This window comes from Coenobita brevimanus, chromosome 50, assembly GCF_032717465.1.
Source record: "Coenobita brevimanus isolate Jiangsu-jjx chromosome 50, ASM3271746v2, whole genome shotgun sequence".
Classification (NCBI taxonomy): domain Eukaryota; kingdom Metazoa; phylum Arthropoda; class Malacostraca; order Decapoda; family Coenobitidae; genus Coenobita; species Coenobita brevimanus.
The window spans coordinates 20,705,665-20,725,220 of NC_137003.1; the positions used below are offsets into that span (position 1 = coordinate 20,705,665).

General features: G+C 43.4%; 1 protein-coding gene across 1 annotated transcript in view; it reads right to left on the reverse strand.

Moving 5' to 3' along the window:
• The window catches only part of LOC145399703 (putative glutamate receptor), a 127,014-nt gene that overhangs the window by 30,690 nt on the left and 76,768 nt on the right, over positions 1-19,556 (reverse strand). Inside the window, exons 2-4 of the mRNA XM_080272250.1 lie at positions 17,743-17,865; positions 16,551-16,771; positions 16,166-16,294 (exon numbers count right to left, since the gene is read on the reverse strand). Of these exons, the coding sequence (XP_080128376.1) occupies positions 16,166-16,294; positions 16,551-16,771; positions 17,743-17,865 (473 nt within the window). The remainder of the gene's footprint in view (positions 1-16,165; positions 16,295-16,550; positions 16,772-17,742; positions 17,866-19,556) is intronic.

Sequence of the window (19,556 nt, forward strand, 5' to 3'; positions counted from 1 at the left end):
AGCAATCCCACCACACCACTTTCCACTTCCCCAGACAAAAGACTTTCACCATACCTTATATGTCTTCTCGCCCCACCTTCTGATCCTCGTGGTGATATTTTTTCTTTTCCCAACCACGTGGCGATATCACGTCCTAAGCCGCCGTCATCCTCATCGTCCTCATCCTCATCCTCATCAGATTCGGGATGGAGAGATAGCCGTGCACGTGGTTGAGGAGCAGGCTGGCCTTCCCTTGCCTTACGGTATGTCACATACTGCGTTTTTCGGGGCGAAGGGACCTCCTCATCACTGCTACTTATTTCTTCCTCTGGCTGGACGTAATCATGATCTACCACATCATCGTCGAGTGGAGAATCACTATCTCCAGTGAAGGCTTCCAGGGCGGATGCAATTTCCTCGTCTGAGAGACCTTTCCGCGCCATGTCTGACCTGGGTCACTGCTAGCAGGTGAGTGACTGAGACAAGGGCGAGCGCGGGTCACGCGGGGTCTAGGACGCTGCCCACCTGGCGGCAGGTAGGGGAGGCTTGGGTATGTGGGCGAATCAAAAATCTCGCGCGAATTTTGAAAATTGTGGAAATTATGAACCTTGCAATTGCAGGACGTTGAAGTACGTCGACGGGATTAGCTGTGACATAACGTGAGGATGTGGAAGTACGTCGACGGGATTAGCTGTGACATAACGTGAGGACGTGGAAGTACGTCGATGGGACGCCGCGGGTTAATGCATCAATATAAGATCCCTGGCACTAATAAAAGTAATCACCTAAGCCAGAAAGTTGGTTGAATAGAGACATGTTGGTGCCACTCAACCTCTGAAATCTTCAAGGTTACAGACTGAGCAGAGTGGCAGGGAGCCTGTGAAGTCTCACTCACTTCCCGTGCTCCTAAATCAGTGTTGTAAATGTAACGGACATGGGCGTCCGGAAGGGGGGGCAAGGGGGGGCAGTAGCCTATTTGACAGCTTCAGTCCTTGTTCAAGGATGATTGAGTGATTTGAGTCGATTCATGCATTCTATCACTATGCGTTTGATGTAGGTCATGTAACTCATGTAAGTATATGCCTATACGTAATTGGAGTGTGTGTATTTTGATATAACTGCACATATATGTATAATTTCTTTTATTTTGCCCCATTTAGAAGAAATCCTGTGGACGCCCCTGGTAGCGGAGAAATAATTGAAGTTGACAAGATATGATATTACCTTCTATTTTCTTCAGTTGCTTGCAATGACTTCTCATTGCTGCAGGACGTAGATCTAGGTCACTGGTGTTTTTGTAGGGGACATAGATCTACGTCACCGGTGTTTTTGTACGGGACATACTGTAGATCTACGTCACCGGTGTTTTTGTAGGGGACATAGATCTACGTCACCGGTGTTTTTGTAGGGGACATAGAGCTACATCACCGGTGTTTTTGTAGGGGACATAGATCTACGTCACCGGTGTTTTTGTAGGGGACATAGATCTACGTCACCGGTGTTTTTGTAGGGGACATAGATCTACGTCACCGGTGTTTTTGTAGGGGACATAGATCTACGTCACCGGTGTTTTTGTAGGGGACATAGATCTATGTCACCGGTGTTTTTGTAGGGGACATAGATCTACGTCACCGGTGTTTTTGTAGAGGACATAGATCTCTGTCACCGGTGTTTTCGTAGGGGACATAGATCTACGTCACCGGTGTTTTTGTAGGGGACATATATCTACGTCACCGGTGTTTTTGTAGGGGACATAGATCTACGTCGCTAGTGTGGTGTAAGTTAAAGCGGTTCCAAGTACAATGGCCATCCATTGACCAAGAAAGATTCAAGAATAATTTGTCAGATTATTTCATCACATCTGAGTTTGACAATGTCAGCAATGACATCATTGTGAACAGCAGTTATGCGATATCCAACTCCGCAACGACAATCGCAAGCTGCTCGAACTGGTGCTGATCTACCTTGAAAGCACATCTTCTTGTGGGGCAAAGTTCAGAGCTCCTAAACATATGCACCATGCTCACTGGATGGCAAAAGCCATTTACAGCCTCAAAGTTTGGCTTTTCTGGTCTCAGTTTCACCTGACAGCAAGGGAAGCCAATAAACTGCACGATCTTAACCCCTAGGCACCAATCCACGTCATATGACGTGTTGGTAGAGGCCTAAGGTCCACGTCATATGACGTTTTAATTTTTTGCAGGCATGTTTGAACTTTGTAGTGCACCATATGGACTCAGAGTATTGTCCTGGCATGGCTGGTGCACAGGGTCATGCTAGCTGGCTGGGAGAGGGGGGGCGGGTGTGGGTGGGGGGGTCAGAGGGCAGCCCAGTATTGAGGAGGGCTGTGGAGGATAGTGGTGGGAGGCTGGCATAGGGAGAGTGTGGCCATGGAACCAGCTGATACTGGTTTGGGGTAGGGATGGGGTGGGGTGGGGTGGTGGGGAGGGCTACTAGGGTGCCCTGAGGGGTGTGGGGGAGTGTATGGGTGCTTGAGTACACATGTACTGACATAGCGAGCCATTAGGTTGTATCACACTGTCATGAAGTACTAAAAATAGTGAAATAATGTTTAAATGGTGTGTAAATAATTGTGAATACCTAAACAGACATAAGTTGGTAGAAAATAAGTATCATGGAAAACATAAAATAAGCCAATCTTTATTCATTACTTTCTTGTGTTTTTTTATATTTGAGTTGTAATATCGTGTTCATATGGCACTGTGAATTAGTGAGAGAAACAAAGACACACTCAACACTTATTTTGGTGGGAGATAATCCTCCCTACTCCCTCCACCACCACCGCCAACACACCACCATGACCTTGAACACGCTCAGCCCAGCCGCCAGGCACTGGCTCCCCCACACCACACCGCCATCTCCAAATCGCCAACAGAGAGTAAGTATGCACTTTTTATGTGTTTTTTTGTCATTTGTGATTGATTTGTAATGAAACATTTTTTGGGGAAAATCGATTTTCCTGAAAATAACCTGGTTCTGACATGTGAATAGGTCTACCTATGCCTGGTGCCTAGGGGTTAACATCGTTTTCACAAAGATTTACATCACGGCCTGGTTCCAAGCACCTCTGACTTTCATTGCAGCTAGGAATGATCTCCATCTCCTTCAGCAACTTCATGCATACCCTCAGCAAAATATCGGGGTAGCTACATCACACAAAATGGCAGGGTATTTATGGTACCTGTCAGAAGACCTGATCTTTCTTAGCCTCTTTGATACAGACATAGATTTGACCACAAAGCAGGTCATTCTGGAAACTTCAATAGAAAATCAACGAGAGAAGTACCCACCAAAACGAGGGGTGTTAGACCTGAAGAATGTGAAACAAATGACGCTGGTTGATTTTGTCTCGAAGCAAATCAGAAAGGTCTTTGTGACATTGGGGATACCAGATGGAGTCCTAGAAGAAGACCCTGGTACACGGAATGACAGGGATGACATCAAGGTTGCGCAGGTGACTGTGAACTCTTGCAATGATCAAAGACCATGCTGAATGAAATGTCACCCTAATACAGGAAACAATAAGGTCAGGAAGCTTTTGAAACGAGGAATAGTTGCAGTATGCCCTCCAAGGTATCGAGCAGAACTGGACAGACTATCCTGATGCAAAGAAATCAACCCTGCTGATAAAGAAATGATGATATGAAAAGCCAATAACACCATGATGAATATAACTATCCCTCGCAATTGTTTGCATATGTTTGTACAGTACAATATATCAGTAAAATAAAAACAATCTTAGACAATTCTGTTTAGTTTCTTTAATGATTGTGTGAGAAACAGTCGACACTTGCCGTCTGTATGGGTGCTATTTGGGACAGACTTTTGAGACCTTTGACCGACCCCTAAACATTAACTCATACTACCCCTCTCGCGCACCATAAGTTTCCAGTAAGTTTCTGTGTTCCCCCACAGAACCAAAACCCTACTCAGGCTGCCTCTGCTCATGCAGAAAGGAAAAAAATTCAAAGGCCAAGTTTACCCTCGGAAAATGCTTATATTGTTTCAAATTGTAGCCCATCATCTTCGCTGATGTTTACACTATAAGATAAACAAAAACAAACTTAAAAGACATGAATAAATGTACAGAAATGAAGGGAGAATAAACATTATTTAGGTGAAAACTAGCTTCCAATAACTTCCCTACATCAATATGCCAAATTTTTCCCAGATGCGCAGTTGCAGAGTACATGTCTGTATGCAGAATATCACGAGCTTTCCAATGAGCCTAGTTGTGATTTGATACGTCCATTAGTTTTCCAGTAAATCGAAAAAGGCTTTAAAAAGTCACCTAAGAACGTCTGATTTGTTTATTATTTTGTATGTTATTAGTGACACTGTAACAAACATATACAGAAATTATTCCCAGTTTTGTAGCCCAAAGGATAAGGAAGCCCGTGGTATAATTCACAGTGTTAAAACTCTTATTGTTATTGAGAAAATGAATTTTGAAAAGGTACGATGGATTGCACATGGTAACAGCATGTATGCTCCTGCCCGTAGGCCGAGTCTGTTCGTGTTTAGGAACTTTTCCCATAATAATTATTTGCACACATAGGTTATTTTGCTTTACAAAAGTATGCATCAGAAATCATCAGCTTGATCATGCTTTCTTCGGATTTTTTATGCGACCTATACTTTACGAGTAAAATGAGTGAGAGAATAGCAATGAAATGCACCACATTTTCCCTATGAGAATTTATAGTAAACACAAATTTTATACCTTACAATACAATAGTATGAAAACTAGACAAACAAGCTGGTTACTTACATCCTCTAGCAGTGTTGTAATGTTTCTTGAGAGAAGATGGAGTTGCAGAGAGGAGGACACGTATGATCACAGCCTGTGTGTGTGTGTGAGTATTTGTGATGCGTGAATTGCATCCTCGCATCAAAAAACGGGTTAGATGGGCCAAATCGTCAGCTACAGCAGAAATTAGAACAGATCACGAGAGAATGGCAGATCTCAAGAGTAAAATAACATCACCAGAGAGTGTTTTCAATAAAAAAAAATTGTCACATATGCAAAAGCAAATTGATAAGCAAGTTGTGATCATTGCCAGACAGCAGAGCTTCCTGGAGTCCAGCGACAGGAGAGAAAGGGAAACAAGGCTGGTCGTCCTCGGCGTCCCTGTTGAGGGTGAGAGCTTAGCTGGAGAAACGACTGACGAGGGGAAACTTAGCAAGATCTGAAGTGAACTGGGCGAACCTCTGAACATCAAGTCCTGTCAGAGGCTGGGACAAGGTGAACCAGAGGGATGTAAGAGGCCCATCCTGGTGACCTTGGCTTCGAAGCAAATGCAGGATGAGATTCTCAGGAAGACCAGGAGACTAAAGCAGATGCGCGCCGTATGACCGTGTTTGTGAAGAAAGACGTACATCCTTCTGTATGGAACGAATGAAAGCATCTGCAGGATATTGAGGCGGCAGAGAGGACTAAACTAGAGAACATCGGCTGCACGATCAGGCTGGACACGAAGGGAAACTTTATCGCGATGAGGTGGTTATCGATAGCTGGCGGCTGGCTCCATTCTAGGTGGACCACAAAGGAGAAATTTTGCAATCATGTCGTGGAACATCAATGGGGTTCGTACAAAGTTAGAAAAGCCCAATGTACAGGCACTGTTAATGAATTACGATGTGATAGGGTTGAAAGAAGTGAAAACTAGTGAGCGTATCTCTCTACCAGGCTATGTTTGTTACAGAGACACTGTGAGGTCAGACGAACATAGAGGGGGCACAGTGGTACTGGTAAAGCGTTGTTTACAGTCATCTGTGATGGGTGTAGACTGTGAAATGAAAGACCAAATTTGGCTCAGATTGTCCCTATTGAGCACTGTGCTATTGAGGTTTGTGTATATACCCCCTACAGATTCGCAGTACTTTAATCCTAACAGTTTCAGTTATGTACAAGAGAAAATCATATGTGGAAAAGAGGAAAATTGTAATGTTCTACTAATGGGAGACCTGAACACACGTTTTAGGACTGGTGTTCAAAGTATTTTAGTGAACTTACTTGTCCCTGGATCTGATTATTTCACCTACCCTGAGATTCCTATCTATCTATCTATATACCTAGGCTACTTCACCCAAGGAAAGGGAGGTAGCCGAGACAGGACGACACACTCCCCATTTATGCATCCATTCAAACACATTCATTCACATCTTAGCCCCAAACAGGAGAAGGGACAGATCCTCACTGCACCACACTGCACAAGGGTCATCTGCGCAGTGTAATCAGTGACATCTGCAGCAGGGCCCTACAGCAGAGCTGGTTTACCTCTGCCACATCATAATAGACCCATCCCCTTACCCGCACCTGACCTGACTAGCTGATCAGACCAAATGCGGGAGAATATCCCCTCAGGGCTGCGTCATCATTTATTCATTCACAATTTCTCTCCATTTATTTCTGTCATGCACAGCCACTCTTCCTTGCTCAACAGACATCCCTCTCGCATCCAGCACTCTCTTCACACTGTCCATCCATCCTATTCGTGGTCTCCCTCTCAGCCTTACACCTCTCACATCAGATCTAGTTATCTTTTTCACCAATCGCTCAATATTCATTCTCTCCATATGCCCAAGCCATCACAACACCCTCTGCTCAAATCTACCAGCCATCTCCCGAACAACTCCAGTTCTCCTTTGCACTTCATCATTTCGCACTCGATCCATACGCGTCACTCCACACATACTCCTCAGACACCTCATCTCCATTACATTCAAACTTTTCCTTTCTGCTACACCCATATTCCATGTTTCAGCCCCATATAATGCTGTCGGTACCACAACACCCTCATACAGCCTTCTCTTTACATCCATTCTAAGCGAATGACATCTAAACACTTTTTTCATTCCTCAAAGCACCTTTCCTACTTCATTCATTCTAAACTTCTCTTCTGCATCTATTCTTCCATCCACAGCAACATGTGATGCTAAATATTGAAAACACTCCACCTTATCAAGCAACTCACCATCCAAGACTATATTCATCCCCCTACCATCTACCAACCTCGTACACTTCATCACTTTACTCTTATTCTCATTTACTTTTAATTTCCTCCTTTCACACCCCCTTCCAAACTCCTCTGCCAACTGTCTCAATCTCTCCTCTAAATCAGCCACCAGTGCAGTATCATATGCAAACAGCAGCTGCTTCAGATTCCACTCTCCACCATCAACATTCACCAGACTCAGACCTCCACCTAAAACTCTTGCATTCACCTCCCTTACAACACCATCCATATAAATATTAACCAAGGCGACATCACACATCCCTGTCACAGCCCGACTCTCATAGGAAACCCATCACTCACAGCATTTCCCACTCTTACACACGCTCTACTATTTACATAAAAACTTTTCAGCCCTTTTAATTACCTACCATCAAGTCCATACAATCTTAAAACAGTCCACAAAGCCTCCCTATCAATTCTATCATACCCTTTCTCTAAATCCATGAATGCCCAAAACACATCCTTTCATTTCGCTAAATACTTTTCACACACTTGTCTCACAGCAAACACCTGCTCCATGCATCCTCTCCCTCTCCTAAAGCCACACTGCTCATCATCAGTCACTCCCTGTGTACCCTCTCTAACACTCATAATCAACACTCTACCATAAACCTTACCTACAGCACTCAACAGACTTGTACCCTTAAAGCTAGTACATTCATGCTTATCACCCTTGCCTTTATACAACTGGACCACACAAGCACTTGCCCAGTCAATTGGCACCATACCTTTCACAAAGCATACATTCAACAATCTTACTAACAAGTAAACAATAGTCACTCCACCCTTCAGGCATTCCACAACATACCCATCCAATTCTGCAGCTTTCCTTGTTTTCATCACCTTTACTGCCTTCTCCACTTCCTCCTTCGTGATCAAAGAATCATTCAACTCTCCCAACACATTTATTCCTTGCACCTTTCCATCTGCCACAATCTCAGCCACCCTTTCCTCCTCTACATTTAACAATCTTTCAAAATACTCTGCCCATCTCTTCCTTACTGCATCCATCTCAATTACCATCCTTCCATCCTCTGCTTTTACTCGCTCCTCCTTCCCAGACTCTCCCTTTAGCACACTTTTCACCTCCTTCCAGAACATTTTCTTATTCTGTTGAAAAATCTCAGTCAGCCACCTACCCCACCTCTCATCTCCTGCCACTTTAGCATCACGCACAGCCCTTCTCGCCCTATCTTCTTTTCCTTATTCCTCTCATATGACACCTCATCCTTCCTCTGCAGCCACACTTCATATGCACGTCTCTTTTCAGCCACAGCCATACTTACTTCCTCGCACCACCATTCACTTCCTTTTCTTACACCACCACCCACACGTCTCACACCACACACTTCTGCGTGCCCCACTGCAGCACTCTTAACTGTCATTCCTCCTCCACACTGCCATTTTCCTGATCTTTCACTGCGTTCCACTCATCTTTCAATTTCTCCTGATACTCTATCATTTTCTCTCTTTTATCAAACTCACTCACTTTCAAAACCTCCCTGCCACACCTAACCCTCCCAGCTCTCACCCATCTCTTACCTACTCTTAACTTTCCCTCCACCAGAACTCTCACATCCAACAATCTTCCTATTACATTCCTAGACACAACCACATAGTCTATCAAAGCTCCATCAACAGCCCTTCCACCTTCCTGTCTCACCCATGTATACTTATAAGTACCTTTCCTCTCAAACAGCGTATTTCCAATCACCATCCCTTGCTCAACACACATCCCTATCATTTGTTCCCCATTTTCATTTCTTCCAGGCACACCATGCATACCAACTACACCTTCAACTGCTACACTTCCCACTCTAGCATCCAGATCTCCCATCATTACCACATTCACATTCGCTCCAAAACTCTGCAGACACTCACCAACATCATTCCAGAAAGACTTCCTTTCTTCATCCCTTTCACTACCAGGCCCATATGCACTCACAAGCACCCACAACTTACGTTCAAATTTCGCTTTCACCCACATCAGTCTTGATGACACCTCCTTCCATTCAATCACACACTGCTGTACTTCCGGACTCACTAACAAGGCCACACCTTCTCTTGCCCTTCCTCTATCAACACCTGACAATATTCCATTCCAACTTCCAAACATGGACTCACCCTTCCCTTTCATCTTCGTTTCACTCAAAGCTAACACATCCAACTTTTTCTTCACAAACATTCTCCCAATCTCCTCCCTTTTAGCCTCAATCGTAATACATCCACGCACATTCATAGACCCAATCTTCAGGGTATGGGGATAACTCCATCCCCCATCCCTTTCTCTGGCCTGTCTCTTTTTAGGAACTAAAAAACAGAGGAGGGGGTCCCTAGTCCCCTCACCCCGCCCCTTTTAGTCGCCTTTTACGACACGCAGGGAATACGGTGGCAGTATTCTTCCTAACACAACCTGGCAGAAGTGTAGTAGTACCACCCCATAGTGCGGCCAGATCGTTTCCCCCCGCCACAGGGGGGGACACAATCTGGCCTGATCAAATTAATTTGGCTACTGAGAATGCAAATACTATGACTCCTGTGTGTGTAGAACAAACTTTAGTGGTGGTAAATAACTTGAAACATGGTGAAAAACATTATAAGGGCAATCTGACGTATAGGAAACGTAATGAATGGATTTCTGAAGTAGATGTGTGTATTGCTTCTACCAAAATTTTAAATTGCAGTCAACGTTTTACTGTGAATAATGATCTTGATCTTCCATCAGATCACACCCCCACAGCGGTTGCTCTGTACCCCCCTGTGGTGGATAGGGTGTGTCTTGGTGTGCGAGCAGGTTCGCTTGGTCATAATGCAGTTTTGTATTCAAGTTGTAAGAAGAAGAAATCTCTGTTAAATGTCGTATATAATTTTGTAATGTTCACATTGAAAACTTTATTGGGGAACTTTCTCAATTTGATATTCCCCAGTGTGATTCTGACATTGATACTAATGTCAGCCAAATGGCAGATATTTTGTACAGGTGTGCTAGTGCCAGTCAGTGTGCTCATGTGACTGTGCCAGAGGATGTCACAGTGAGCAGGTGGGAGAGACTTAAATGATAGGGATTACAGGCGTCTTTGGAAAGCTATGGCGTGGGGAGTATAGAGATGATAGTGATGATTATGACGGTAATAAAAAAAACCCACAGATGAGGATTTCAAAGCCTTTTATGAGGAGGTATATAACCCACATGATCCTGAACCTATAGTACCTACTGAGTTTAATACAAATGTAACCATAAAAGTTCTTGATGATGACACAGATTAAAGCAAGATAAAGCATGTGGGCCTGATGGGATAAGCCCAGGAATTATAAAGTTTTTACCAGACCAGTGGACACACTTTATATTTGCGTTGTTCGATGCAGTCTTTTCCTCTGACTCTTATCCCACATCCTGGCAGTTGGCCCGTATCGTTACGATAGTTAAGAAAGGTAACAGATCATTACCCAAGAATTACCGTAGTATATATATAATAAATTGTTTGGCAAAGCTGTATGACATGGTGCTATCAACTCGGTTAAATATGTGGTTTGTTCCGTATCGGGAGCAGGCAGGGAGTCAGGAGGGTCGAGGCTGTATTGAACATGTTGTGGCACTTAGACTGTTAATTGATTTGGCCCACAGGAGAAAGCATAAATTATTTGTTTGCTTTGTCGATTTTTCAATGGCATACAACCGGATCCCTCGCACCAAATTGTTTCGTATATTACATGAGCTGGGGTGCAGGTCGCGAATATTAGAGGCGCTAGTGGTGATATAAGGGGTTATTTTGAGCATTATTGGGACAGCCATCGTAACATCCAGGATCGGCATCAGACAGGAGTCCTTAACACCTTGTTTATTGTTTATCATATTTGTAAACAGCATGATTAAGTTGATAAAGTCAAACTGTGGGCCAGATGGTTTTTTACAGTGGCTTTGTCTCCTTGTCCATATGGACGATACTGTTCTCTTGACAACGCAACGTGGGATGGAACGTAAACTTACATTTCTGAATCAGTTCTGTGTAAATAATGGCATGGTTGTGAATAATATTAAGACCAAGTTCTTTGCAATCCATGCATCAGTGGGTGATCGTGAGCCATTCTGTGTTGGTCGTGCAGTGGTGTGACAGGTATGTGTATCTGGGCAGTTTGTTTACAAGCGATGGGACCCTGTCGTCCGCCATTACCGCCCACGCACAAGCAAAAATGTGCCACATTCTGAAATTTGTGTCATTTTTGGAAAAGAATATAGACATACCATTTTATGTTAAAAAGAAAATATTTGAAGCAGCCTTAATGTCAACCATCCTATATGACTGTGAGTCCTGGTTCAATGGGAACTTAAGACCAATGGAAAAATTGTATAACTGGGGTATTAAACAGCTGCTGCAAGCTCGTATGACGGCGTACACAGACGTTTGTTACGTAGAACTCGGGTGCCTGCCATTGAAATCTTTAGTAATAGCAAGGCAGAGGAAGCTTTTCCAGCTACTGTGGGGGGAGAGGTTTGGTATGTCCGATGACCTGTGGGTGCGTGCCGTCAGGGTGACCATGGCGGCTAACACACCAAGTAAACACATTAAGAATTCTGTTGATGATGTTATAGTCGGCATTGGATCTTTAAAGCAATCAATTTCTAACTCTACATCTTTTAGAAGGCTAATTTATAATGTGTTGAACCCTACCTTAACAGTTCACGAGATCTATAAATGTCGTGGTAAAACTAATGAGGTACACAGAATGGCATTTAGTCGGCTGCGGGTAATCAATCATAACCTGATGATTAAGACGGGCCGTTGGAATCGGCGTGGACGAGGACGTCTCCTGGTAGCAGTGCGGCTCTGTCCATGTGGTGCTGTGCAAACAGAGTTGCATTTATCGCAGGTGTGTCCACTGACTCAGCACATACGTACAAGATATAATTTTACTTCCTGGAGTCAAATTATTAGTGATGATGCTAGTTTCCTATTGAGGAGATAGTGTATAAGGTCCTTTCCTGTTTTGGCTAGTGTGTACTATAATGTTTATTATAATCTATGTTATTTAAAGTGTATTTAATTAATTTTGTATGCACTTATTCTAACCATGATATATCATTGGGAAACTTTTTTTCCGTAAAAAACGTGACTGGTCAAATTGTAGTTACGTTACTAACCAGAACTGTAATGATTTCCATCTTTCGCTAAGGCTATATAGATGCACTGATCAACCCTATAGTACTTTGCTTGTTTTGTTGGCCATAACTGTCTGCTAATATCTGATGTGGTGTTTATCATTTTAAGGTTTATTGTTGCTTGAAATATTGTATGTGTAACTGGATATTGTGGTCAATAAATACTTACTGTGAGTGTGTGTGTAATTCACCGGGTCGGTCAGGATCACTTGATGGTCGTGATCGTCAGCTTTTACCCTCCCGGAAGGGAGCTGAGAGCTCATATAGTCCGATCTAAGGGCAAGGCTGTGACCTTCACACACCCACACACCCGTCCCCTTGCTCAAGGGGGACAGTAACCACCCACTTCGTCAGTGAAGCTTTTTGCAACCTGAGCGAGGCGCGAACTCTCGTCCACCAGTTGGCAGGCGAGAGCATTACCACTGCACCAGTGAGCGGTGTGTGTGTGTGTGTGTGTGTGTGTGTGTGTGTGTGTGTGTGTGTGTGTGTGTGTGTGTTGTGTGTGTGTGTGTGTGTGTGTGTTTGTTTGTGATGTGATTTACTGCTCTATGATTTCATCAGTATGGTACTGATGAAAGCATAGTCCTGTGTAGAGCAGCACATCACAAACAGGACATATATAACTGCAGTCCTCCTCTCGTGCAAATAGTGCAGCAAACACTGCAGCATTTTCCCGTTGGGGATTCTCTCCAAGGTGTGGTGCAGTGTTAAGTCCAAGTGTGTCCTGTCATCCACATATCAATGGCACTTGGACGACAGTGCTCCTCCATCTCCTTGCCTCCTAACTCCTTCTGGAGGTGCAGTGGCAGGAGCTGGCCAAGTAATTCCTGATGGGCTAGCTACTGAGGAAGGTGGAGCGGTCGTGGCAGTAACTGGCCGAGTTACTGCTGATGGACCAGCTACTGCAGGAGGTGGAGCAATTGTTGCAGGCAGAGCGGCGGCTGCAGTTGATAGAGTGGTAGCTGCAGGTACTGGTGGTCATTGTCGCAAAGGAAGGTCAGAGGCATGGTGAAAGTAAAGACGTGATGCAGGCCACTCCTCCTGTTAGAATGCCAGGAGTTTGTGGCATATGTGCTCCTGGAATTCTAGGAGGGTCATAGGTCTGGTGGTGTTCTTTTTGTACAGGGTGTAGGCATTGAACAGGGCCATGTGACTGAAAGAGAAGGACATTTCCTTTGTCCACTTGACCGTTCCCCTCCGGGTGGTGTAGTATTGTATCATCTGATAGAAATGATCCACGCCGCCCATGTGCCGATGGTTGTCCTTCACCATGATGGGCTTGTTGATGGTTTTGATAATGTGATGGAATTTCCCGTCTGGACCCTTTACCCTCCCATGCACCTACTTAGGGACAGTGGTGTCGCACTGGAAGGATACCATACTTAAAATACGTTTGTCCTTCGACAGCAACACCATTACATTGGCTTGTGCCTAGCTTCCACTCCATCATCGAGAAGGCATCTAGCATTGCTGATGTCCTGCAGCTCCCTCGGTGCTCCCCTTGCAAGTCGTACTGTGGCACATACATACACTTTCTTGCTGAAGAGGCGTTCGTACAGTGATACAGAGCTGTAATAATTGTCCATATACAACTTACATCCTTTATCCTTCAAAGGTTGAACGAGGGCCCCACACTGTTTTCTAGAGATTTCTTCTCCCCCATGTATATCTCAAAATACCAAATGTAGCCACTCTTTGCCTCAGTAAAGATGTAAAGTTTGATGGCATACTTTTGGGGCTTCATAGGGTTATATACATGGAAGGAGAGCCTCCCCTTCCAACCCAGAGATCCCTCATCCAGGCTAAGATGTTCACATGGGATGTAGACCTCCCTGAACCTCTGAAGGAGATACTACATGACTGTGGGAATCCTTATTAGCCAGTCTTAATTGTCCTCTAGTATGGCGAGACTATTGAAAGCATGAAAGTGCTTCAGGATGGCCCTGCAGCACTTTCCACTCATTGTCCGCTGAAATATGGGGTAGTCGTGAATCTCTGTGGACCGCCAATTGTTTCTTATGGTTGGCACATCACAAATCCCCATAAGAAAGTATAACCCAAGGAACCGGGCCATGTCCTCTTCATTGCAGAGGTACCAAGCATTTAGTGCAATCCCCAGGAATTGTGCATAGTTGTTGGTTTTGACCATCAGATAGATCAACAACTCCCTGGTAAAAAAAATGTTGGAAATATTGGAGTGGAGTTGTTGGTGCTGCCACTCTCACACCTGGAGTTTCAGTGAAGGGGCCAGCATTGGATGAGAATGACCCAGAACTCCAGGTTCCATCCTGATGGTCTTCACCTGGGGAAATGCTTGGCTGTGTACGTGTGTGGCACACATTACCCCGAGCCAGACGACTATCTCTCAGCTGCCCACCGCTACCTTGCCTAGGCTATGCCTCCCTCGTCTTTGTGGTGGAGAGGGAGATGGTGATGATGACTGTGTTGATGATCGTTAGGTGGATGAAGGTTCAGGTGATTGTGGTGATGGAGATGGTTGTGGTGGAGATGGTAGTGGTGGACAAGGTTGTGGTGGAGGTGGTTGTGATGGAGATGGCTGTGGTGGTGGTGCTGCTGCTGATGATGATAATGGCTGAAATTCAGGGAGAATGAAGTCTGTAGGGGACAGTGACTTTGATGATTTCATAGGGGAAGATGATATCGAAATATCTTGGATGGGTGGTGAGATGCAGGCAAGTTGGAATGCTGTGAGAGTGTAGGTTGATTGTGGGGGTAACGAGGTCAGTGTTTGCAGTAGGAGGAGAGATGACAATAAGAAGGCTCAGTCTCCATGGTCATGGTGGTTCCATTGATGGCAGTGGTGATATCAGTGGTGACAGTGGTGATACCAGTGGTGGCAGTGGTGATACTAGTGGTGGTAATAGTGATACCACTGGTGGTAGTGATGGTGCTACTGGCTGTGGTTGTGCTAATCGCCGTGGCCTTGACTGCGGCTTTAGGTTTATCTAGTCCACTTGGGGAGGATTTGGCTCTCCCTTTCCTCTACTTGTCTCTCTCCTCCTCTCCCCCAGTCACTCTTTCATTCACTTTCACCAGATTCTTTGTCACTTTCTTCCTCACTTTCTGTCTCACTGAACAGGTATTTCAAGTACTCCTCCTCCGATAAGCCCTTGGCTGCTATTGTGGTTTGTTTCAGTGCATAGCAGGAGAACAGTCACAATTGGTTATGAATTTCAAATTTGGATTTCTCTGAAAATATATAAAAAACACTTATACACCTTCTTCACTAACACACTGCACTATATATAACACACTGTCACTATAATACACGTAAGGTATGGACGGTAATGTAATAGAAAATGAATAAGATGGCCAGCCATATGCTCTCATACCCTCCTAGTCTGACTGTCAAGAGGACACTGACCTAAAAATAGGCAACTTGTACTTGTGATAGGCTGATGGATGTTGCCATACATTTCCATCAGACCTGGCCACCCTCACCTTTGACTCACCAAAATTTTATGCACTTTCAGCCACAGGAAAAGTTTCTACGATCACTTATATGGAAGTTGCACCATAGTATGTCATCGGTTACTCTTCAGCTTGCAAAGACTACGACTCGTATTGCATCATGGTGCACGAAGAGGCTACTCAAACTTCACACTTTTCTTTTTTCATAAAAGGGAATGCTTTGATTTGGTCGGACATAATATTTTTTAATTATATATTTTCAGTCCGAGTAAGGGCCGCCCTTGTGTACAGTGTACACACAAAAAATGTCATTTTAATTTTTCGAGTAGTCATACTATCTCATGATGGCGATCTCAGGAGACAATTTAAAAAAAACGGATTTATAAAAAAAACTTCACTTGTTCCTTTCATTTAAAATTTTTGCCTTGTATTGAACAACTTTTCCTACAGGAAACATGAAAAGAATATGCAAACTGTCTCAATATGTATTTTCAGTGTTGATTCCCCCTTTCAAAAAATCACTGGAAATTATATGAAGACTAAAAATATATCTTACGTGTGAAACTTATCAGGGAAGAGCGATGTATGTGAAGTAAGTGTGAGACCATGTGAGACAGTCCAGACCCCAGCCAGCTGTGATTTGGCTTCAGAGGGTAAGTATGGCAGTTCCACATAGACATTGCACCTGGTAATATCAGTGAAGAGTAAAGCTTTTTGGTTAAGACGGAAGGTTTATTGGCGATATCTGAGACTACTGAGATTGATTTATAGTGGTGAAAGAGTAAGATGAGTGGAAGGGAAACAAAGGAATGAGCTTATATATAGTTTGCTGCATGATGTGACACATACTTATCCACATTGAAGTCAGTGTCCTGCTGGTCATGACGTAAAAATATAAGCTGCAATAGCACAGAAGAAATACTTTCATGGCTTTTTCTAACATTGTATTTGGTGGATCTTTAAAGTGGAGTAGCATGGAATTGGTCATGGCAAGAGTATGACGGAGGTCCTGGAGATGAAAGAACTGCACGTGGGTGAGGACTAGAAGGCTTGTTGACCACACAAAGAGTCGATTTTCCAAGGACCACTCGGCGATGGCAATGAGGAAGTTTGGGTCGTCACTCACTACCACCACAGTCACTGACCTAGATACCTGCCGCAGCTGGAAATATAAGATTATCTGAGTGATCTTACCATTTTAGGGAGGTGCATAAAATTGATTCTCTTCTAGTTTAATGGGTAAGATGAGAGACAGCAACAATTAATGGCTTCAGTTAACAAATTTAGTGTTTGAGGAACATAGATGGTAAAATTTGGAGCAAAGAAAAGAGTGTCTCAATGCACATGCGAGGCACCTCTCTGAAACGAGCCTGGGTCATTTTGAGAATGTTGTCCGTAAAAGTGTCAATGGCAGCTCTTTGGTCGAGTCAGGAGTGTGGTGCACTGAGAGAAGTAAATGAATCTTGTCCCCTGGTATCCAGAACATTGCTATGATACAATGACCTGAAAATGACTGGTCCCTGAGACGATTTGTGAGGAAGAAAGAATTTAGCAGTTCCATCGGCGTGCCTGTTTCGTGTGTGCCTACTACAGCTGTAGTTTATTTTGATCACATACCTGCAGTGAGAAGTTAGTGCGAGAGGGTTCCTTATCCAAAAAAAGAATGGTACGGTATCTTGGAGATTGTGCTCAGGTGTAGTACTAGTGTGTTCTGATGTGTCTGTGTTTTCTTCTTCGTCTCCAGAAATGTCTTTGGCAGAGTTGGATTAACTGAGATTGTCTCTTTTTCCTGGTAATTTCCATCATATAAAGAAGACTGGCTTGGTCGAGTTTTAAAGGAGGGACCAGTAGAAACTCGGGAAAAGTAGACTGGCTGTTGGCCAAGTTTTCACCATATATTTAACTCCTTCCTCTGCCCTCCGGCAAATGTCTCAGCGGTCATGAATTACTCTTACAGTAGTCACCCTTATAGTCATAAGGTCTTTAAAGAAGGACCCCAGGGTATAGGGAATACAATGGATGCTGCTGAAGACGTTGCAAAGTAGAGTACATCAAGTAAAGCCGAACAGTTGCAAACAAGGTATACATCCGCTCATAATTTTTTTCAGAAAAGTGTCTGAATTTATGACCTACCCTTTGAGCCTGACTGACCACCCAGTAGATGTGTTCCTGCGTCGTGTTTGCGTCCTGGGCGTCCCCACCCACCTCTAACACAGACAGCCCCCAGGACGTGCCCAACTCAGTCACATCACTAAGCTGTTAGTAGGTATCATTATATGGATGTATGTATTAATCACTGTAACGACGACAATAATGTCTTATTCCACTTATTCTCCATATGCTGCCAATTGGACGGTTTATGCAGTCCAAAAAAATGCAGCCGAAAGTAATTTTTTGATATATAATTTTCTGATAGAGCCATCATTAACTTCTCATAAGGGCTACCTGTAACTGAAAAGAATGGCTTTGAGGTGGCAGAATTTTCTGTAAAGGACTTCATCTTCTTGGAGGTGGTAAAATGAAAAAAAATATGATAACAGTCAGATTACGTACCATGGAACGTGTCTCCATTATTACGGTAATGAAATCATCAGGTTGTGAGGCGGCTTCTAATACAGCCCTCACAACGTCGGTTTCCACTCTTGTGGTACTCTCATCTATATTAAAGAAGGAAATACGGTTAAACACAGGAGCACTTCTTTGCAGTTTCGACAATAATCTGCTTTTTTATTTTTATTTTTTTTCAAGCGTCATTAAGTTTTAAATGAAGTATACAGCTGTATAAACTAGTATTGCTCCTTTATGAAGTTGCTGTGACAGCTATAGTCACCATGTTTATAATACCTCTATTTACTAGCGTTGTTACAGACTCGAATACATCAGTTTTTTTTTTCAAAGAGTAAGTCTACTAACACTGGCATGAATTCATTTCAGTATCCAGGATATGTCGGTTTTTTAGCAAAGTACCATAGCAAAGCGAGTGTCATAGGCACATAATAACCTACTTTTAAGAGTCGGTAGTCCTCCAGCAACTATCACAAGCAGCAGAACACGAAAAGTCACAGAAAGTGTTGTTTCATTCATCTCTGAAAAAAAAAAAAAAAAAAAAAAAGTTAATGAAGGGAGGTAAAACTTTAATGGAAGTAGTTCTCGGTCTTACATTCATCCATCCATAAATCAGTTCTTCCTTTATTACCCCATCAGAAGCCAAGGGGTACAACCCTATGCAATTTAGTAAAGACACTGAAGTTAACACTGGCCAGTTTCAAACCCGAGTGCCATAATCTCAGAAAATAATTCAGACAAGACTTAAGCCTTTCCGTTCCAAATCTGGTTGAAGCACGTTAACCTGCTGAGCTAAACTGTGTCTTTTGTTGGCTATATGATTACCTAACAACATCGGATATTATCGTAACGTTACAGGGAACTATTTGATTTTGGCTTGTCACTCAGTGTAGAGTTACCTGAAGGTACCACTCCGTTGGGCGAGTTGATGGTGATACTCTCACTCGGTCTTATGCAAAATAATACTGCAGGATGATAAAAATTTCGGTCTGAATATTAATGTCATTCTCAAATTTTATGCGAACTGACCAAGCTGGACCTGAGAATAATAAGCTTCATTTGCCTGTTGATGCGCCAAGTAGCTCAGCTGCACATTGTGCTGTATTGGAACTTCTATTGGTGTAAAAAATGTGTCAAGATTGTGACTCTTCTTAGCTGATTTCCTTCCCTATATTTTTGATGAATTAATGGACATTAACGAAATTAAGTGATTGGCCGTGTTACTAAATGTACAAATGTCTGTACCTTTTGCGGGAGTCATATGAAGCAGAAAATGAAAGAGATAAAAAAACTAAAGGACGTGGACGTCAAGTTGCAGATCGTTTCGAGGAAATTAAAGATACAAAGTTATCTAAGTCCTGAAAACAAGGAGGAAATTCTTC